Source organism: Mytilus californianus, unplaced genomic scaffold, assembly GCF_021869535.1.
Source record: "Mytilus californianus isolate M0D057914Y unplaced genomic scaffold, xbMytCali1.0.p SCAF_13, whole genome shotgun sequence".
Classification (NCBI taxonomy): Eukaryota; Metazoa; Mollusca; class Bivalvia; order Mytilida; family Mytilidae; genus Mytilus; species Mytilus californianus.
The window spans coordinates 1097260-1121205 of NW_026262615.1; the positions used below are offsets into that span (position 1 = coordinate 1097260).

Sequence of the window (23946 nt, forward strand, 5' to 3'; positions counted from 1 at the left end):
TTTATTTTCATTTGTATTATTATTGGTTTTTTTTATTGTTATTTTAGCAGTACAGTTGGTGAGATTGTGTAGATTAAACTATCTTTCATAAGTGGGGCGAGTTGGCATGACTAAATTCCTAGGGATTTTTTCCCTTTTTCATAAGTGGGGCGAGTTGATGGAAAAGTTGGGCAATTTGGTCTGGGGCGAGTTGTCTTGCTTCCTCCGGTAAGTCTTTTGTTCACTTAAATGAAAGGACTTACCGGATGAAAGAAATTGCACGTAAGTACACTCATACAGGTGTAATGATATCAATCGAATGCAAGTTATTGAGTTACCTGGTCGATTTGTAACTCAGACGTTTCGTACCTGTTGTAACAATTTACATGTTCATACTGACTTTGATTGCCCACGAAAAAGTAATGTCAACAAGAAATAATTATTGTTAACTAATTGCATTAATTAAATGTATTTCCAAACAGGAACACAATTTCATAAATATTTTATATGCAGTTCAGAAGGTGGTACTTTAAGTAGAAAAGAGGCATGTAATCAGGTCAAAGTAGATACAAGTGATTGTTAGGGTAAAGGTTGTTTCTTGCCTAGCCGATGTGTAACTAGGTACTTTCATAACTGACATATTTTGTAACTGTTGTAATAATATGTGATTATATGAGTTTTAGGTTAGGGGAGAATTGTAGAATAAATATTTGGATTATTGAATATTAAAAACACTTGATATGGAACTTATCACTACAGAAGAGTGAAAAATCAGGCTTTTATGTCAGTAAAAACGTCGAAACATAGGACAAAGAACTGACGGTTCTGAAAGTTAAAAGATATAATCGAGTAAATTAATATTCTTACGGAAGTCAAAGAGAACTTGAGTTAAAAAACATGCACACTTTAAATCTGCCAGTGCCAGTTAAATCTATAAACATGATCAAGTTTGTCAGTTAATTGAAAGTATAAATATGATAGTGCAAGTTGGGCATGATGTTTCAATATTCTTGTTTTACCCCTGTCCTGAACTTTGTACATACATGAAGTACACATTTTTTTGAGATTGATCCATAGCTTAAATATTGTTGGGCTAACAGACTTTGTTTTTGTTTTTTAGATTGCCATACCTAACAACACTAAGTTGAAATATGTTTCATGGAATAAAGATCAAGGATATATTGCATGTGGTGGTGAAGAAGGACTTCTTAAAGTCCTCAAGTTAGAAACTGCTTCAGGTATGTTTGGGGCTTCTTTAAGTCCTCAGCTACAGGTATATTTTGTACATGTACGTTGAAGACTTCTCACATTCCTCTTTAATCTAGAAACAGTTTCATGTATGTTGGGGGTCAGGCTTTAAATTAAGAATTGAATGCTTCTTTTTGTAAATTTATTGGGGTGTAAAAGGGTTGACCAAAGTACATTTTGTATGAAGCGTTTCATTCTAAAAATTCTAAAAATGTGCACACGGCCAACGCTTTTATAACCCTATAAAATTACTAAAAGTAGCAATCAATACTTAAAATTACATTTTTTTGCTACATGTAGGATCGTGAAAACATGATTTCTATCAACTTTTTCTTTATTTTACCTGTGCACTTTATTGTGGAAGCTCGTGTCATCGTGAATGTTACATTTCATTTTGAAATGAAGGTCAGAATGATGCAGATTTCTGTTAGCCAATCAAAATAGCGTATTATAATGAAACATACATGTAATGTAATTATTATTATTTGTTAAAATTGTAATCATTATGGAGAGGAAGGAAATGTTGACTTATCAAATGTGTGTTATATTTAGTTTATTTAACTCATATAGTCATACATAAAGTACATAAAAAAGATAACTGGTATTACACTAAATATTAAACAATACAACAGGCAACATCTGACTTCTTTGAAAAAATAGATGTGTAAACAGCAAATGGTCCAGATCTATATCGACTGAATTAGTATAGACACAAATTGTGGTGAGGTTAAGTCAGTTTTACATGTGCACAGACACCTTCCTTTGCTTATCTAGACCTTATCTTGTACAGCACAATAAAAAGTCTGCACAGTCCATCTAAATATATATACATGTATTAACCTTACATCGCTTAAAGCTATTTTCCTTTATGGAAAAACAAGACAATTCTTATATTTGGTTTATATTCTTTAAAAATATCATTTGTATAATTTTACTTTCAGGAAAAGATGCTAAAGTGAAAGGACTTGCAGCTCCAAGTAACCTGTCAATGAACCAGACACTGGAAGGACATAGTGGTAAGATAGTATTGTTAGACTTTTTTCTGTTAGCTATATATATAGCCTTTTAATGAATTGATAACTTTGAGGACTTTTTCTTTTAACTGAGTACATGTAATATAAAAATTTGGAACTAATTTCACTGCTAATTTTTTTTTATGCACCAATCAGATTCAAGTAAATCTCCATGAATATGCATAGAAAAATAAAGTGCATATTACTATACACAAAATTAAGGTTTTCAAGTAATAATTTTAAAGTTAGATTCAATATTCAAAATATTTAAACTTTTATTATAAACATAGTAATTAAATAGATGATTTTTACTATATACAAAATAATCCAAAACTCTGCTACATGTACATGCAATAAACTTCCTATGAATGAAACACTTACAGGACCCAACATGTAGTGTGTTCTGGTCCCAGTTTGGTATTCAAAGCTTGTGTTGTGGGGAGATATCAATTCTGATCACAATTCACATGTTCAGATGAAAAATCATGAAAACATTTATCTAAATCATGAACACTTTGAGGTAGTGTACCAAAATTAGGTTTTACTGAAGCATGCTTCTTAAAATGTATAACAAGAGACTTAAAAATTGTCCTCACTTTTGTTTGAGTTACATCAAGGGTATTTTCTAATACCATATGAAAAAACATTTGAATAAGTACTTCTTTAAGGATGAAATGATAAAATATTGAGAATAGGATTATTATTTCTGTATATATATTAAAGGTGCTGTTCAAGTTGTAACATGGAATGAACAATACCAAAAACTGACCACAAGTGACCAACATGGTCTTATTATTGTTTGGATGTTGTACAAAGGTCAGTATTATAAAAAAAAATAAAGAGATGTGGTATGATTGTCATTAAGATAACTATCCACCAGAGACCAAGGACGAGACTAAATTTCACTGTACGACCATTAACAGTAAGCAAAACCCATACCTTATAGTAAGCTATAAATCCTGACATGAAAAAAATGTGAAACAATTCAAAAGAGAAAACAAATGACCAGATTTGATATCAGTCTTATAATTGTTATATAGGATTTGCCTATTGTTTTTACATATATTTACAAATTATACAGATGCTGTTATATTGATATTCTACATTTTAGTAAAAAGAATGGATGAATCTTTTAACATTTAATTTTATCGACAGTATAAAGAATGAGAACATTCAAGCTAGCTTTGTCCTTGATAATACAGATTTTTTTTTACATGGTATGGCACAATGTATCAATCTACACTAAGATATCATCCTTGCCCCAGAAAACTGTACTCTTAATGGAATACAAAGATATATTAAAACGAAAAAATAAAATTTTGCAATTTATTCTGTAAATGTGAAAATTTTAGCTTAGTGGTTATTTTCCCTTATTTTGGGATTATGTTTTATGTGCTAAAATATCATTAAACAAATTGTTATTTAACGAGCGAACTTAACCCCTGCACAAAAAGTTTATTCATTGCAATCATGAATGTACCAATTTGAAAAATATATACGTTTTCAGTGCTTATGAACCTGTTAACTATTCAGTTTGTATTAAGTACATATCAATGTTGTTGTATTGTTATAGGAATGTGGTACGAGGAGATGATCAACAACAGGAATAAGTCTGTTGTACGTAGTATGGGATGGAACGCCGATGGACAGAAAATATGTATTGTTTATGAAGATGGTTGGTATACTTTATTATAATTATTAATAAACATAGGTTTCAACTCCTTCAGGCAAAGTTGACCTTAGATGGATTTAGCTATGTGTTTTTGGTCTCATATGGTCAAATTTCTCGTCATGTATGCAGATTTTTATGCATCATTGGTTTTCAAATTTTGGGTATGAGCATTCTTGATGAAGGTAAATCAGACAAGCACTCAGGACAGGCAAAATTAATAAAGTGTTATTTTGAATTCTTCAGAACATGAAGGGAATGTTATATTTAATTTAAGATCAACAATTAGAAAGTCATTACATTTCATACAGTTCATATTTATTTTCTTGTTACATGTTTTTTGTCACGGTTATAAACAGATAAGTTGAGATTGACTTTTCAGATTTTCTACAAACATATCTCGTGCAATTTAATATTTCTCCACTCTCTACAGTTGTATCACCGCTATAATTTATATGCAGGTGCCGTTATAGTTGGATCAGTAGATGGTAACAGGATATGGGGCAAAGAATTAAAAGGACAACAGTTAGCTCATGTTGCTGTAAGTACCATAATTAAAATGATTGTTGGGATCAATTTTAGTTCATATGGAGAGAAATTTAATAATACATATGTAACTATCTTAATTTTGTTCCTTTATTTAGAATGGTGAAAAACTAGAACTTTTCCTGTGTTGTTTATTTGCTTCAAATTCCAGATTTAGATCAAACTGAGAAAAGTTTCATCATTTGGGAATACAGAAAAATTGAGAAAGGAAACTGTGAAAATAAAAGCTCGCCGTCAGGATTTGCCATTAAAGTCATACAATTTAAACTCTGCAAAAACTTCCATTTTTCATTGTATTCACTATGAATCAAAGAAGATATGGATTATACATGTACGTCAATGAGGCAGCAATGACATATGTCAATACAAATCTATAGGTCAACATTAGCTTTTATGAATAAAAGGAGATGTTGAGTATACAATGAGATAGCAATCCAGTGAATGAAAAAAAGGTTTAGTCTTTGGGACCAGTTATAAATATGACAAACCTGATGTAATGGGAAGTGGAAATTGTCAATAGCTATTAGTCAAAACAATGTATAACAGTCTGCAGGCCATACTGTTAAATTAATTATCTTACGAGTCCACATTCATATAGAACAATCTCTAATGTTGGTAAGTTGAGTTTTATGTGCTATTTCTATTTCTGAATAAATTCTTGTAATTCAGTGGTCAGCTGATGGGAAGATTTTGTTGTTTGGTATGACAAATGGAGAGGTACATATTTATGACAACACTGGAAATTTCATTGTAAGTATATGGTTTGTTTTACTTTATATATTTTAGACACAGAATAAAAGAGCTTAATATTTTTTGCTTATCACAAAGCCCAAAACTGAGCTGAATAATTACAAATTTACATTGAATTTAGATAGAATTACTGTATTGCAATGACTCTTCATTATAGTCTGACAAGTAAATATAAAGTCATTTTATGTTTAACCAGGAATAAAATCTGACTTGTTCATTCATGTATATATTAATGACTGACTCGGTTCAGACACAATTCATGGTTTCCTTATCCAAGGTCATAGCTAATCAAGTACATGTGACTTAAGTTTATAGTATATTATTGTTTGTAAGTTTTCTAATGACATGACGATCTTGACTACTTTATAAGCTGAAGAAACTTCTACCATTATTACTGCACAAAAACAGCTATTGTTGGCAAAACATAATATGAGCTGAGTCAGATAGAAAAATAAATATTAATACATCTGTTATCCTGTTCGGGTTGAAAAGAATTTCTATGCAAAGTCTGTAACCGTTTGAAAATTGAATTTTTATAAGAACCCTGCAAAACAGAATAAAATTCATCTTTTATTTCGTATTTGAATGTTTCGAAATCAATCAAAGTCTTATACATGTACAGGTATGTGTGCACTTGCATACGGTCAATTTCTATCAGACGCAGCTCATGTATAAGTGTCCTTATGTAAATAATTTCTGTGCTTTTCACAGCTTGATTTCTCTTTTTTCAGTCTAAGGTACAGGTGTATTGCCTGTCTGGTGTGTCTGGTGCCCTACACATTGCAGGACTTCAATGGTACAATGGTGTACATGGATACGTAGAACCTAACTGTCCCAGTCTGGCCATCTGTTTTGATTCTGGTAGATGTCAGATCATGAGAAGTGAACTAGATGAAAGTAAGTCAACAATACATGGGACTGAGAATCATTAATCCGGGCAATTTGCCATTCCAATATTAAAATGTAGCCATACGGTTGCAGCATAATTGTTTATTCAAGGGAATATTTTGATACAAACATAAATCTAAAAAATCAGAAACGATAATAAAAAATAATTTTTTTATATATAGTATGGTAAATTTTACTAATTTTGCTTCATATTGTCCATGGAACATACCATAAATTCCAAAATTTTTGCATTCAATTATTATTGCGATTGTAAGGGCGGTTCCATAAAAACATATATGGGACCCAGGGAAGGCAACTTAAATTTGCCACTATGGGTGGGTTTGAAATAGTGTGTTTAACGGGTTTAAAAATTATGCAGGACTCTAAAATCGCTTCTGTGTGTGGTCACTCCGTTTTCAAAGTGCCTTCCCTGGGTACCATGTATGTTTTAATGGAACAGCCCTAAAACAATGTACAAAAATTCAAGATTAATTATCACAATTTCAGAAAATGTTCCATACAAATAATGCTTTCATAATTTATGATGTAACTTTTTAGTTTTTGCGAAACCTATCGTGTGGCAATTTTAACAATAATTAAAACCTCTAAACAAAATCTGAATTTACAGTAAAAAATTTTCACCTAAACTATGTGTACCTTGCATCCTACTATCATAAACTGTCCTGTTCACTATTGTTTATCCAATCAAAAGGTCAATGACAAGGGAGGTAATATGTCTTTTATATTTTAGATCCAGTACTGATAGACACTGGTATGCAGGTTCAACAGATAGCCTGGAACCATACTGGATCTGTGTTGGCAGTGGCTGGATCACAGAGAGCAATGGGACAAGATAAGGAGGTCAATGTGGTTCAGTTCTATGCTCCATTTGGTGAGGTAAATACAGTATGAATTTTGTACAGTAGTTTCCTCACTGAAGGCCTTGAGGAAGTAAATGTCACTTAGCACTAGAGTCAGTTTTAAGTATAAAATCCAGTATTTAAATTCAGCCTAAAAAATGGACATCAGTGGGTCTAGAGTAACAGTAAGTTCCCTTTGAATTTGGTTTTCTACAAATAAATGTGTAATCAATGGCAGATTAAGTGAGGATGTGAAAGGTGATGGCTTCACTTTGATGGAAATAGTATCATTGTGTGCAAATTTTAACGTGAAGTGTTGATTTAGACCACTTGAACCGAAGATAAATAATTTGAGTGTATAAAGCTGAAAAACTGAAAGTAGGACCCTATAAAATCAATATGTAGGAGAACCTAGTAATATTAAAGTGTTCTGAGAACATATTATATTTTATTTCAGCATTTGAGGACCCTGAAGGTACCTGGTAAACAGATAGCCTCATGTTCATGGGAAGGTGGAAGTTTACGTATAGCTTTAGCTGTCGACAGCTTTATTTACTTCGCTAATATTAGACCAGATTATAAGGTATTTTATAATTAAGAACTTCAAAAGATTTTATGATATTTATGTTCTAAAAATGGAACAGTTATTGTTTGTTTACACTTTTAATTTCAAGAATAGTGATAGTGATAGTGTTATTTTTTTTTTATTTGATTGAAAGGAGACATGGGGTAGTAAACATTAACAAAACAGCAAACCAACAACATTAAATGACCAAAATAGACAATTCTCAGTCACATCACAGTACAACATGGCATAAGTGGGCTTGAGGCTTGATTTGTTAAGAATTTACATGTGTTACCACAGCAATATCTGAAGGCTGTAGAAAGACTAAAAAATATGGGCCATAAGATATTACATAATAGTCATGGAGGTTGCCAGTAACCTATGAATGAAATTTTACAACAACAAAAATTTCTTACTGTTTTTATACGACCGCCAAAAAATTTTTGTGGTCGTATATTGGTATGATGTTGGCGTCGTCGTCCGAAGACACATTAGTTTTCGCACTCTAACTTTAGTTTAAGGGAATGGATCTCAATGAAATTTTACCATAAGGTTCAATACCACAAAAGGAAGGTGGGGATTGATTTTGGGGGTTATGGTACTAACAGTTAAGGAATTAGGGGCCAAAAAGGGGCCAAAAATAAGCATTTTTGTAACTTCCAGACATAACTTGTGTGTAAGTATATGGATCTCTCTGACATTGTACCACAAGGTTCCATATCACAAAGGGAATGCTGGGATTGATTTTGGAGGTAATTGCCTCCAAATTTTAGGAATTAGGGGCCAAAAAGGGGCAAAAAACAAGCATTTTTCTAGTTTCATGACAATAACTTGTGTGTAAGTGTATGGATCTCTCTGACATTGTATCACAAGGTTCCATATCACTAAGGGAATACTGGGATTGATTTTTGGGGGTAATTTCTTCCAAATTTTGGGAATTAGGGGCCAAAAAGGGGCAAAAAACAAGCATTTTTCTAGTTTCATGACAATAACTTGTTTGTAAGTGTATGGATCTTTATGAAATTGTACTACAAGGTTCCATATCACAAAGGGAAAGCTGGAATTGAGTTTGGGGGTAATTTCCCAAAAAGTTTAGGAATAAGGGGCCAAAAAGGGGCAAAAAATAAGCATTTTTCTAGTTTTCAGACAATAAATTGTGTTCAAGTGTATGGATCTTTCTGAAATTGTACTGCAAGATACCATACCACAAAGGGAAGGCTGGGATTAATTTTGGGGGTAATTCCCTCAAAATTTTAGTAATTAGGGGCTATAAAAGGGCAAAAAAACAAGCATTTTTCTAGTTTCAGGACAATAACTTGTGTGTAAGTGTATGGATCTTTATGAAATTGTACTGCAAGGTTCCATATCACAAAGGGAAAGCTGGGTTAGAGTTTGGGGGTAATTGCCCTAAACGTTTAGGAATTAGGGACCAAAAAGGGACCAAAAAACAAGCATTTTTCTAGTTTCCAGACAATAACTTGTGTTCAAGTGAATGGATCTCTCTAAAATTGTACTGCAAGGTATCATACCACAAAGGGAAAGCTGGGATTGAGTGTGGGGGTGATGAATCATAAGGGGGTTCAAAAAATTTGGTGGGGGGATTTTTTTTTCCTTTTTTTTCTTTAAAATTTTCCATTTAAAATGGTTATTTCTGATTTATATATAAAAGCAAATAATAATGATATGGTTTGAATAGCATACATGTGAACCTCTTGACAGGAGTACAATAATCCCGTTTTCAGGAGTCTCCTCCAGACCTCCTGTTGAAGAGGAAATAATCCCGTGTATGAAATTTTTCATGAATGAAAAATTTCTGCCCAACATATCATCTCAGGCATCTGGTGTAACTGACATTACCTGAAGTTATATTTTACCTGTAAATCAATTAACATGCATAATTATATGGCTTCACTTGTCAGCTTGGGTGTCAAACATACTGGTAATCAACAATTTTCCCACGGTTTATTCCTTGAATGCCAACATCCTTTGATCTACCGTCAATTTACCTGTAAAATTATGTTGGCGTTCGAGGAATAGGTGTAAGTAGTAATCACAACAAAAGTGCATGCTTATCAAAACAATCATACTAATTAAACAGATAGGTAAATTACAGGTAGCTAAATCTAGTTCATGTTTGTCAAGTTCTTGAAAATCAATATTTGCTGTTACTGCTTGAACAAATATGGATTCTCTTAAAATAAAACTTTGAAAAGTGTTGCATCACAAAGTCCATATGTGCATATTGTCAGGAATTCCAGTTTGCACAAATTTTACAATAGACTCTTTGGACTTTGATAGTTTTTTTTTTCTATAGTTTTTCTATAGTTGTTTGTGCTGTTATATCCTCCCATATTACTTGATGGAATTTTTTGAAACTTTGTATCTCGTGTTAGATTACTATGTTTTATTTTGTTCAGTTGTTCGGGATATTTTTCTTGGTTATAATATTACACCTTTTTTATTGTAAGTGATTCATAATATATTGTTTAGGTGTTATGTTTGCAACTCATCGGAATTCTTGTTACCCTATTTTATGGATTTTCTTGAATCTTTGTAGAGTTGTGGAAGATATTTTCATACTTTTTTCATATTATAAAAAGAAGAAATAAATCTATTTTGAATAATATATTATTTATTTGTACACAGTGCACACAGAAAACAATACATATGACATAAGCAAACATTTAGCAGATTGACAAAAAGCACTACATATGTGATCTGATAACAATTGTTGAATAGTTTATACAAGCACTTTTCACATTTAACGGTCTATTACAAGTGTAAAAGATACGATGCTGAGTCTGCAAACTGTACAGTTGTCATCTCTCTGTTGGCATGTCGCTGTTTCAGGTTACCCAGTCTGGTCTCAATTTCTCTGTATTTTCTTTTTCTGTTGATTCGTTTACCACCGGCGGCGTACTGCAGCATTTGACATCTGGAAGCAGCTTCCTGGCGTTGTAACAGCTCGATCAACTTGTAGATATTTGGGTGTGGAGTTTGGACGATTTTCTTGATCTTTGAGTGCCACCCCTCTAAGTTGTTGGTTGTTCTTGGTCCTACAGTGTTGTAATGGTTCCACAGATGACGGTTGCCTTCTACCCAGTACTCGGTCACGTAGTCAGTAAATCTTGCGGTGTTGATGTCTGTATCTGTATCCTCTAAGTCTTGGAGAGCTTGAAACCAGACGTCCTCTACCTCCTCAGTTGGTACCATTGGAAGAACTGCTGCTCTTCTCACCAGTCTGTGGATGTCCTCGTTGTTCGAATATGGAACTTGCAGGCCACACTCTTGAGTTTTCCGCCAGATACACTTGGTGTAGTGGAAAAAGCAACCTTTCTTGGTGATGCCAGGAAACACTGTAGAGGCTGCATTGTGTGCTGCTGTCTCGTAGTCAAGTACAATAGTCTCTGGTTGAAGTTGCAGTTGGTGTTGTTGACAGTAATCTTTAAGTAGTTGGAAGAAACGGATGTAGGTTGCCTGGTCTTTTCCTGGTAGTAACGCAAAGACGAGTGGGTACATAGCTCCATCCACAAAGCTGTGTAGGGTGTATAACTGGTAAAAAGTAGAGGGACAACTGTAAAATATCTAATCTCCTTTTTTTTAGTTTGAAATAATTGTATCTAACTAAAATTACTTTAATATGTCTTATGTTAATACACATTTCCATTCCCAAAATATCTTTCTATTTTAATAAAAAAGTAATAGAAATGTTTTAATTTATTGATTTCTTTAAAATTCATAATAATTTTAACCCCAAAATCTACTATTTTTTTTTTATCAAAAAGTGTTAACATGTTGCAATTAAATACTTATAAAAACATTTAAATAGTTATAAAAACACCTTTTGTTATTCTATAAACATCTATTGAAATATTTTTGTTGGCGTTCAAGGAATAGGTAACATATAAAATGTTGGCATTCGAGGAAGACACCTTTCCCACATGCAAATAACAATAGGTGTTTTGATAAATAATTTGTTTTTATAACAATCGAGGTTAATTAGAATTTCACCTAAGATTTACCTGTATTTTTTTTAAAACATAACATATTTGGTACACTATTTATGGATAATACCTTGTTTATTTCTTTTTTCATCGAAGAAATATTTGAAAATAAAGAATAATTATGATAAATAGATTGGAGTAAGATTTATTTTTAAATTTTTGAATTTGTAACCTTAAAGAATTGTCTGCTGTACAATTAAATCGTGATATAAATAATATTATAAGATTAACCAAGTATAATCTTAAGATGTGGAATAAAAGTATACTCTTAAAATATAATTACTTGGACCAATAATCAAAGATGTAAAATAATGGGTGAAAACTGTTAACTTTACTTCAAAGCATGAGCAATCAGATTTGATTAATTTTAATTGACTGAGTTAGAGATTGGTGATGCAGCCTCCCACCTTCTTCTCGTGGAATAGATTGATAAACTTTAATAGACTTGTATACAGTGATTGTCTAATGTATGTGCTACAATGTGTGATTTGATTTAGTGCTGTAGTAAAATTTGTGTTATATTATACTTGCTTGAATCTTCAGTTGAATTTATGTTATAAAAGAAATAAAATAATTTACTTATATTTGTTTTAATTTCTTTCATATTTATTTTGTTTAAAAAAAAACAGAATTCATACAAATGCAAAAATAACTTATTACCTGTCCTAATAAAAAAAAAAAAACACTGGTCAATTAACAGTTGATTAAAAATGTTTGTACAGTATAATCCTTTGTTTGCACAAGTTTTCCCCCTATTCCCACATGAAATATTAACTTTTCTTACCAGATTTATAAAAAGTGGGAATAGAGGGAATGAACCCTGCCGTTGTGTAACAAAAACTGTGTATTTATTGGGTTACTTCCCTTGATTTATCCTGTTTTAAGTTACTTTCCTTTTAATAATGAAAATTTTTAAAAGAATATAAATAAAATATAAATTGAACAAATAATCATAAAAGGATGGTAAATAAATGATTTTAAATGTCTTAGGACAAATAAAAAAATAATAATTTGAAAATTATTTGAGGATTCTATACTTCCTTTCAAGGCTTAAATTGAAATTTATATAATAACTATGACCCTTCTTCACAGTTAGAATGATTTTCTGAGTATGCAAACAAAAGCTATTTGCAGATAGTAAAACAAATGATCTGGTTGCAATGATTGTTTTATAGAATATGAAGTAAATAACTTAAAGAACATACTGAAACAAAAATGTTAGATTGAACATGTAGAATATAAAGATGGAGAAACTTTATAAGTACAAGGGTACTATAAACATAATAAATTGGATGGAAAGTTGAAGAAAACACACTTTAAAAGACCATTTTTACAGCACACGGTTACATTTACGACAAAATTTATGTCAATTAAAAACCTCCTGATCTGAGTCCTAATCTCCTGACCAAAATTTCCCAATCTCCTGATCTGAGTTTCACAGTCCATCACATGTATGAATAGGTAAATTAAAAAATTATAAGTTCTTAGACCACTTTCATTCTGTGTCAGAAACCTATGCTGTGTCAAATATTTCATTACAATCCAAATTCAGTGCTGTATCAAGCTTGAATGTTGTGTCCTTACTTGCCCCAACTGTTCAGGGTTCGACCTCTGCGGTCGTATCAAGCTGCGCCCCAGCGGAGCATTTTATTAAATTATATAAATGTGGAAATGTTGTCACAGACAATATTCAAATTCTTTTTCATCTATTGATGATTGTTTATTGGTTGTTTAATGTTGTATCATCAAATTTAATTTTAATATAATTTTTATTTTAATGGAATGATGAAATATGTCTTTTATGTATTTCAGTGGGGATATTGTTCTAACACTGTGGTGTATTCCTTCACCAAACCAGAGAGAGTTGAGCATTGTGTTATATTTTGGGATACCAAGAATGGAGAGGTAAAGATTATCTCCCCTGTAATGGCTGTGCCCATGAACAAAAAATTTGAAGCAGTACATTTTGAGCTATTTTAGAGTTTGCAGGGATCTAGTGTCTTAAAAAAGTTGTAGATGATTTAGTACCAATGATTTAACATAACTTTATACAAAAATATAATGTCTCACCAATATTTTAGAGTTTGAACACAACAGATTATTACATAACAAGTAATGAAGTAACTATTTATTTGTCTATAATATTATAAGAACCAAAGTATTTGGGGTTATTCATTATAAAAGTTTAACCAGTGGTAGTTAACAGCCATACAATGTTCAACACAATTGAAAACTACATGTACATGTAGTGCAGCAGTGCATTCACTGGTGTTGCTTTTGTAAATTAAATAAAACTATTTAAAAGTGGATTGTTTTTAATCCAACATGTCATCACAAGAACAGTTTGAGGAATTGAAGATTCTTATTGTGGGTGTTGATAATAATGGAGAGGTAACATAACAATTAGTATTACTGAATTTATTTTACCTGAGGTTGATGTGTTGTGGCCTTAACAAATATTAAGAGTCAACTATTTCATGCATTAGAAGCAATGTGGTTCAGGTTCTTATAATTTACATGAAAGGACAATTATTACAATGTGTACAAAAACTGATGGATAACTTCCTTTACATTATAATGACTTTTTATAAGATAAGAAAAATCTTTACAACAATATTTCAATATACTTTGTTATTTTGATTTCAGAAATATGTAAAGTATGTGAGAAATTTGATTGCTATAACTGCCTGTGGAGATTACTGTTGCTTAGCAACCAAAGCAGACGATTCAACCAACCAGGTTTGGTCTTTTTAAATATAGAATTTTGAAATTAATAGCTTGATATTGCATGTGAACCTCTATGTTGGTAGAATGGTACTTACTGTAAAATGCAGAAAAAGTAGAAATGTAATTGAGTAATTGAGTTAACTTACTATTTGAGATGTTGTTGATAAATTAGGATTAAACTTTGGTTAAGCTAAGGCTTACTTTGTTTTATAATTTAGGATATCATTTGAGATGTTTATGAATTACAAATTGAGTTAGAAGCTTGTACATGTATATGGTCATCCTCCTCGAAATGCTACATTTATATTTTATTTTTCTATAATTGTAACTAAATAACTGTAAGTTAAGTTTTTATTTTACAGTATGTATTAGTATTGTGTAATTCTATTGGAACTCCTCTAGACTCTAAGTATGTTGAGATTGATCCTGTTTATCTGACTATGACGAAGACCCACATCATAACAGGATCCAAAGAAGCCTTCTACACATGGCAGTTTAAAAATCCAAAGAAGTTATCTACCCTTGAAGTAGCAGGAAGGAGAAGGACTGGTACAGAAAGGTTAGAACAGTTTTCTCTAAAAAAAAATTATTTCTACCTTTTCTGACTATTAAAATTGTTTTTTAATTTAAGTAAGTTGTTGTTTCAATTTGGAGGTTGAAAAAGATGTATCATGTTTCAGTTAAAAGCTCTGTAGAGCTTATGATTTTTAGTTTAAAACTAAACCGAATCCAAATAAAGCTTTCGTAAAGTATTTCATATTTCGTATCATGTGACATTTTTCTATGCATCAGCCTAGGGACAAAAAAATCACAGGATGATAACTGTGTTCCTAAACCAAATGATAATGATTGTCTCCTCTGTTACAATAATGATGGTTGTCTCCCCTGTTACAATAATAATGATAATAATGATTGCCTCCCCTATTACAATAATGATAATAATAATGATTATCTCCTCTGTTACAGATTACACCATATAGATGAACAACCATCAGGAGGTGCAGCTCAAGATGAAGTAGATTTCTCAAAAGCTTTCCAGGTATTGTCAAGAATTTAGAATGTTGGGATGGATTACTTTATAGTGTATATACTTTTAGTATTCAATCAATATCCATAGATAAAAGCAATTCTTAGTAATTTTAATGTAGTTCTCTGAGGCAATTCTAAGTACTTACAATTCTTTTTTTGTATTCACTGAAGACTTAGGGAAACTAAATGTAGAATTTTTGTTATTTGTGGGGTTCTTATTTCCGTGGATACAGGTGAACCACAGTTCTAGTGTTTGATCAAACAAAAATTGTATAAGCTGGTATGCAGAATTTATCAAAATCGCAAAATCAAGTAAATCAAGAAATTGGTACTTATTATTATGAAATAACCTATGGTATCCATTCAAGAGAAAAAATGTAAGAATTTTTTTTATTCATGGCTTTTTCCTAATTTAAACTAAATATGACCAGTTATGTAACACAGAGTTTCTCGAAACATTTGGTCCATAAACAAATAGATTATTTTGCTGCTAAAAGTTAACAATCCTTTCAGACATAAGGGCATACACATCCTATTGACACTTTCTGATAAAGTATTATCAGAATTTACACTTTGGAATTTAATTTAATCTATAAATTCCTCAAAATTGTTTTTTCATCTAGCCTTTAAAATTATTCTTTGAAATAAATTTTACATATTAATATGAAATGTGTAGTCCCAATAACAGATTCAGCTCTATATAATGCATAAGCAAGAAATCAGATAACATTTTAAGTTATTAAACAGGGAAAAGAGCCGTGAATTTATAGTTGCATTTTTACAGCAAGATTTATTGCAGAACTCAATAAGAAATGTGTTTAAATTTTTTTGACAGTGAAACATAATTATTTTAATTTTTTTTGTCACTAGAGTTTCCGTCAGAAGACCCAGGTATCAACAGTATTCTGTTGTATTATTATTGTTCTCAACTTAATGAAATTAATGCTGTTCTAATTATTATCTGCATGCATTTCAGTAAAATAAGAAAAAAAGTTATGTTCCCAAATCTTCATGTTGCACCAAGTAAATTCCTTTCATTGAATCTTTATGTCTGTGACGACCAAAAATATAAGTGAGGTATTTCAGATGGAGATAATAAGAATTAATGTTGTTCTCATATTTTATACCTCATATTGTAATATCAAAAACACCCAATAGATAGATACGTGTGGGTTTATACAGTTGTTGTATTTGCACAGAGAAATGTTTATGAGTATTTGGTATTCATGATTGTTAATTTGTCAGTGTGTTTGAGATTTTAAACATGTACATGTATGTTCATTTTAACTAAATATTGTTTTTCATTGATTCTATTACTGCAAGAAAGTTAACTTTTTAAAACGAGTACACATTTAGAATGATAAGTATAGAATTACATTTAACATGAAAACCTGCAAATATTTACACTTAATAGTTCTAGCAAAAAATCAAATTAAATGTGCAAAGTATTTGTTCCAGAATTAAATGCATGGAGGGCATGGGAGGCACTTTTTTTTAGACCCCAACCACCCATGATAAAATATATTCATTTTACATATAATTCTTATAAAAATTCTAAGGAAAACGCAACCCCCCACAATCATTTAATTTGATTGCCTCTCACCATATCAATTTTGAAACAGCCCTTTTTACATATGTCATACATTGTCAATCACTATACAAATTGTATGTATATCTTAATGACTAATTTTTTTTTTCTGTTTTTTATTTAAGAATACAGAAGATCCTATTTGTTGTATCTGCTCCTCAGATAAAGTATTGATTGTGGTGAGTATGAATATAGCAAATTCCTGTAATAATTTGCAGACAATTACACATCCTTCAATGCTTTAAGTAATTTTTATGTTCAAAGATTGATATGTATGACTGATACTTTTTTCTTCTTCTACCAGAAAAATGTAAAACACATATACATAAATAATTATCAAGAAAATAATGCGATGATAAATTTTGATTCTTTGCATAAAATTTCCATTTGTTTTTCTAGACATTCCCGTTGGAATGAAATTATGTTAGATTAAAACAATTGTAATAATTTTATTGAAAGAGAAAATTGTCTTAAATTCTGTGATTAAAGTTTTATTCTTTTTTCTCTGCTGCCATGCAAAATAAAAAATATTTAAAAAGATAGAAATGTAGTAATTATAACTATCTGTTAATTTTGTTTTACCAATGAAAGTTCCATTTAACATTGTCAATTTGATATTTGATTTCAGGGGAGAGAATCAGGGACACTGAACAGATACTCTATGCCGATGTTGTCACTTACACATAAATATGCCCTGAACTGCAGACCACACCAGCTATCCCTTAATTCAACTTCCAGGTAAAGGATAATCAAAAAAAGAAATAAAGGCTTCCTCTACAATTTCATTAACAAAAATGGCAGAATGTAAACAAACATTGCATTATCATGTTTATCCCCTATATCTTACTTATGGTACTCTATAATTCGCACCTCTTCCTTGCAATTTTAATTTTGGAGTAAAAAAACACTGACAACACCTGACTGAATTCGGTATGCAATATTACATCCCTAAAGGAAATTTGAGCATAACATGAAATTTATGTATTTTTTTTTATTTCAGTGGCATATCACAAACAAAAAGTCCTTTTATTGGTTTTGTTGAAGTTGTATTTGTCAAGTGCAATCTAGCAAACAACTTTTAAAATATTGATAAGAATTGAATTTTTAAAAAAATCTTGTGAAATTTAAAATATTTAACATTCCAAGAAAATAGAATTAACTTGAATTTTAAATGTAACTACGCTTTGAATGAAATTAACAATGTCACACTCAATTCATTTTTTGTCTGTGTAACTTCCAACCATGAAAGATGAACCATTAATATAAGGGATAAACAACTTCCTGTAGCCTTTGTTAGTCTTGTATGTTTTTTAATTTTAGTTCATTTATATGTTTTGGAGTTTAGCGTGACGTCCATTTTCATTGAACTAGTACACATATTTGTTAAGGGGCCAGCTGAAGCCTGCCTGTGGGTGCGGGATTTTCTCACTGTGTTGAAGACCCTTGGTGGCCTTCGGCTGTTTTCTGCTCTTTGGACGGGTTTTTATCTCTTTGACACATTCCCCATTTCCATTATCAAATTTTATTCTGTAAACATTTTTTCCTCGAAAGATTTGTAGTAAGCTTTGGGTATTTAAAATTTATTGATAAGCATGCTATTTCATTTCTTGCAGAAATATGAAAAAAAAAACTATATATTATGGAACAGTCTAAGGGCTATTCCATTAAAATGTATGTGGGAGGGTAGGAAGGGACTTTCAAAATATCAATACAACCAAGAACCATTTTTTAGATAATGGAATAGCTCGATAGAGTTGTATGTATAAGTGGTTTATTTTAAGATAAAGATTTATTTTAATTTTAAAGAGTGTGTCAATTAATATTTGATTCAAAAATATTTCTGAAAGGAATATTTATTATTTTGTAGTCGTTTGTCAATTATTGACATCAGTGGTGTGTTGACCTTCTTTGACATTGACACAAGGATAACGGATACTGACGGAAAAGAAATTGTTGGAGAACATTTGAAATTTGAACGTAAAGATGTCTGGGATATGAAGTGGGCAGAGGTTAGTTGTAATTAAAATATGATTGTTGTTTTACAGAATGCATGCTTGCTATGTACAATCTAAAGTGAATATTCAAGTGTGTATAAAATAAATTCTGATTGTCTTGTCCTCATTTACTCACGATGAAAAGATTTAAACAAAAACCCTACCCCAAGAAGGCTCTCTGAAAAGAGGTTAGCCAACCATGGAAGCAGTTCTAAACTTTTACAGGTAGTGTCCTCCTAAAAATGCTATAAAATAATTTGGAGGGGGAGTTTGATTTTTTCAATTGAATATCCCTGTGGTATATATAATTTAACATGTAAAATGTAATTTCAGGATAATCCAGAGTTGTTTGCTATGATGGAGAAAACTAGGATGTACATCTTTAGAAATCTGGATCCTGAGGTAAGCTACATTGTGTTTGTAGATTGTTTTAAAAGAAAACTTTCATTATCATAGTCACGAATTGATTTCAAACTTTAGTTTTGATGTCAAGATATTACTATATACAAAAAGTAGCTTATGAATCCAAAAACATCTGTTTATTTTTAACGTATGAATACTGGAACACTTAGATTTAAACAAAAGTATGAAAATTTATGTAAAAAACAAATATTCCTGAGTTTCTTGTAAAAATTTCAAGAAAATCAGTCAGAAAAAGATTTCAAAGTATTATTTTTGGAAAATTTTCAAATTTGTTTAGAATTATATGGGAAATATTGATAAAGGAATAACTTTTATCAATATTTTGTTCACGTACAAATGATGCTTCCAAAGTATGTTGATATTAGACAGATAATAAATGATGTAGTGGTCATACATTTCAGGAACCAATTTTAAGCAGCGGTTACATTTGTAACTTCAACGATCTGCAGATCAAGTCTGTCCTTCTGGATGAGATTATGAAAGATCCAGAAAACCCAACCAAAGAAAGCATGGCAGAAATGGAGATTAAAGTATGTAAATCAAGATTAATAGGAAACTTTGAGAATTTCTGTTTGATGGTTAAAGATGTACTTATTGAAAATTGTGCATGTATAGTTAGCAATGAAGTTTCTGATTCTAAAGTTGTTTTTTTTTTAATTTGAGATAGGACCCAAATTAAAAAATTTAACAGAAATTACACCAAAAAAAAACCCCAGGTATTTTTTATTTTATAAAACTTTATATTTTACAAATTTATTATTTTTCAGTCATTAAGAGACACACGAGATCTGTTAGAAAAAGTTGGTATAGCTGATGCTCAACAGTTTATAGAGGATAATCCACACCCAAGACTCTGGTTTGTATTTATTCTGAGAAATGGAAAAATAATATATTTTTTTAATTTTCTGTAGTATGACCTTTGTCCTTATAAGTGGATGTTTTTGGCAATTTCATTTGTATTTTTAAGTATGTATCATAGGAAGTAGGCTGCTTCAGGGGAAAATAGGTTACCATGACCTACATTCATGCTCTCTGACATTAAATTATTAAACATAATTTATATTCTTTAGATAATATTACAGTGTTCATGTTTTTAATCTAAAGGGAAAACATGTAAAAAATTCAGTAAATTATTGCCTATTATTTTCAAGCTTTACATTAATGTTTATGGTAAAGAATTTTTCAGAAAAAAAATTTAACTTTCTTGTTTCCAGGAGACTTTTGGCTGAATCAGCTTTGGAACAACTGAATTTGAAAGTAGCTGAGCAGGCTTTTGTTAGATGTAAAGATTATCAGGGAATAGAGTTTGTTAAAAGGCTTGGTAATTTACAGGTGAGTTAAAGAAATGTGTGAGGCAGGGCTTCCAAAAAATATTTGAGCCAGCCGGACATTTTATGTCTGATCCCAATTTTAATCCCTTAAGACTTAGTAACAAAAGACAATTATAGTAATCAGTTGGCCATCATATAACCAGTGATTCACATTAAAAAAACGATATTAAACTTTACTTTGATATAAATTTGATGTTCTGACTTCAACTGTTAAATTGACAGTGCATCATTCAAAGTGTGCAACATCAGCGTACTAATATCTGCCTTAGACTCTTTATTTGTGCAAAATAACGTTGTCAAAAACTTTACTTTCGTTTTTAAAAAGCATATTTTCCTAATACCGGATGTTGTCTTGACAATGATGGTAGAACATGGACCAGAGACAGATATGTAAAATCCGTGTACGTTTACAAAGCACGATTGAGTTTAAGTAGCTCTTTCCACGCTATTTCTTCAAGAAAATACTCGAAATGAATGTTAGATAAAGGTATCAATGATAATTTTAACATTTTTGAAGATTTAGGATGCACAATTAAATTCTCCACATGTGCACACGTGTACTAGTTCAAAGAACGTGGTTCTGACAATTTTTCGTTTAAAACCTTTTTAAATTTTTCATCAAATCATATTGATAAACGTATTTCTGATAATTTCAATATTTTTGATTAAATTAATTAGATGCAGATTGCTGAAATGTAAGAAAATAACTTTGAATAGACCGATCAATGTCTGGTACAAAATAGTTAAACCTGTTGCCTGAACAGGTAAATTTCAGCTGTCTGACAACTAATTAAACTTGATTAAAATGAGAAGGTATTAAAGTAGGGTTTGTTTTGATAGTACTTAATGATCATGTCACTTTTATGATCGGAAACATGTGGCTGTTTAAAGGCAAAAGGTCGGGTCAAAAAGATTGCATAAACTTTTTAAATTATGTTAAAATGTATTGACCGTCTCTTAAGAAAGCTTTTCCCAGACCGACAATGTCCGGTCAATTTATAAATGTCCGGAATATATGACCGTTTTGGAAGCCATGGTGTGAGGACATCAGGGGCTAATCCAGGATTTTTGAATGGGGTCTTATTCCATAAAATGGGCAATTTTATGTTAAGAAATCGTATAAATCGTGAAAAACATGATATCAATTTTATTTAGGCGATCAAAAGTGGGAGGTACACCCTCTACGCCCGTCACTGGATATTTTACATATTTTTTTCATATAATTGTGCTTCCTGTGTATATTTAAGTTCAAATGGTTAGAGAAAGTTTGTGTACAGAAAGAAAAAAAACATCTCCTGTTTGTAAACCCATAATGTTCTAGATTTTTGCCATTTTAACATCTATATACGAATATTTAAATAGTTCATTTTAAAAAAATCATCTAGTAAATCATTTGCAGTTTCTGCTCTATATTATATTTAAAAAAAACTTTAGATATCATATTTAATGTGCATTTCCCAATTGTCAAATAAATATAAACAACCTGTTTGATATCTTAAAGACCAGTCTCATTTTGAGTGTAAAATAAATTCCACAATTTCTTGGTCTTGTGTGTACAGATTTTGTGTCCTGAATTAATGGACTATATTCCTTCTTTTTTGAAAAGAGATAAAAAGAAAGTAAATCAAGTTGATTTGAATAATAATGAAGTGGAAATATAGCTAGATATTGTCATTGTAAAAAAAGAAATTTATGAAATAAGGTTCAAGGACAATTAATGTATAAGTTTGAGTTAATTTTTATCGAAATAAGAATGTTACATGCCACCTTCGATAATAGCTGATCTCAAAAAGTTTATATTAAATGGCATTTAAAGTTATTCAGCAAAAGATTGGTACTTTCTTTGGTTTTTGTCAATTACTGTAAATTCAGAAATTATTGCGATGTTTTTATTATTGCGAAAAATGCAACAGGGTTATAATCGCAATAATTTAAACTCGCATTTTGAAATTTTTTATATGAATTAAACAGGATTTTTCTAAATATCGCAAAAAATAAAATCACATTTTAGTCTAAAATGACAAAAAGCAATAATAAATGCACGCAATAATTTCTGAATTTACAATATCTAATGTTTGACACATATTTACAGAGAGAAGATATGAAACAGGCTGAGGTAGCTGCTTACTTTAGGAGATTTGAGGAGGCAGAGAGAAAGTACCTGGATATGGATAGGAGGTATATATGATGATAATAAGATGTGTTGATAGTTTAGATTAAAACCCATACTATTTCTTGGTTTATATATGATTGGTTGATCATAACGTCCAAAAGAAATATAACAGACTTATTTGAGATGAGTTCAAAAATGGCTTTGATTTGGATAAAGATTCTTTTATCTCCTGCATTTTGTGTTGCAGTATATTCATTTTCATCCTGTTTTGTGCAAGATTATTTATTTTCAGCTCTTACCATGCCATGAAATTCATTTCTGATTATTCTCTTGTACTGTTACTTTTTCCTCTCTTGTTTTAGAGATCTAGCAGTGAGCTTAAGGAAGAAATTAGGTGACTGGTTCCGTGTTGTACAGTTACTTAAGACTGGTTCCGGAGGAGATGATGTACAATTGGAGGAAGCTTGGAATGCTATAGGAGATTATTATGCAGACAGACAGAAATGGTAACAAAATCATACTATCTGAAATATCTCATAAACTATACATCTCATTGGTATCCTCTCTAACAGCAAGGGAAGACCATTTGTTTGTTTATATGTTCTTTTACCTAAGTTTTGTTTTTATTTTGAGGCCCTGCCCCCTAGGTCATGGTCCAGTGACTTTGAATTGATTAGCTATTTTCAATGTAAAGTTTTCTGCTTAAGTTACTATGATAGGAACTACTTACAATAGACAACAATACTTTCTAAAAAATTACATTAATTAGCAATGTTGCTGACTATCAGATTGTATTTTTCTGTATTTTATGCCGACAGGTGAGACATGTCTCTGTGTCAACAGTTTATTTTAAATCATGAAGAGAAGTGACTAGCATGAGGAATGTATTCAGAGTTATTTGAAAAAAAAGGGGGGGGAGTGGAAGATACCAATGGAATATTCAAACTCATAAGTCTATGACAAACTGACAGTACCATGGCAAAAATAGAAAAACGACCAGAAAACAAATCACAGTATACAAAACACGACATAGATGATAACAGAGAAATTAACTTGGCATAACACAAGTAACAAGTCCACAAAACACTACATAGATAACTGAGCAACACAAATCCCAGCAAAAATTGGAATGATCTTAAGTGCTCTGGAATGATTAGAAGATCCTGATCCCATGTGACACCTGTCATGTTACTCCTTTTAAATATATTTAAATATATTA

The 23946-nt window shown here is 31.0% G+C and overlaps 1 protein-coding gene across 1 annotated transcript in view; it reads left to right on the plus strand.

The window, feature by feature from the left end:
* Positions 1–23946, plus strand: part of LOC127722984 (WD repeat-containing protein 35-like) — a 35395-nt gene that overhangs the window by 766 nt on the left and 10683 nt on the right. Inside the window, exons 2-23 of the mRNA XM_052229386.1 lie at positions 1100–1217; positions 2169–2243; positions 2964–3056; positions 3814–3915; positions 4371–4450; positions 5125–5205; positions 5937–6102; positions 6845–6990; positions 7411–7536; positions 13335–13427; positions 14169–14261; positions 14612–14808; positions 15216–15288; positions 16992–17045; positions 17495–17604; positions 18734–18875; positions 19194–19262; positions 19685–19813; positions 20051–20139; positions 20498–20615; positions 22707–22792; positions 23090–23233. Of these exons, the coding sequence (XP_052085346.1) occupies positions 1100–1217; positions 2169–2243; positions 2964–3056; positions 3814–3915; positions 4371–4450; positions 5125–5205; positions 5937–6102; positions 6845–6990; positions 7411–7536; positions 13335–13427; positions 14169–14261; positions 14612–14808; positions 15216–15288; positions 16992–17045; positions 17495–17604; positions 18734–18875; positions 19194–19262; positions 19685–19813; positions 20051–20139; positions 20498–20615; positions 22707–22792; positions 23090–23233 (2384 nt within the window). The remainder of the gene's footprint in view (positions 1–1099; positions 1218–2168; positions 2244–2963; positions 3057–3813; positions 3916–4370; positions 4451–5124; positions 5206–5936; positions 6103–6844; positions 6991–7410; positions 7537–13334; positions 13428–14168; positions 14262–14611; positions 14809–15215; positions 15289–16991; positions 17046–17494; positions 17605–18733; positions 18876–19193; positions 19263–19684; positions 19814–20050; positions 20140–20497; positions 20616–22706; positions 22793–23089; positions 23234–23946) is intronic.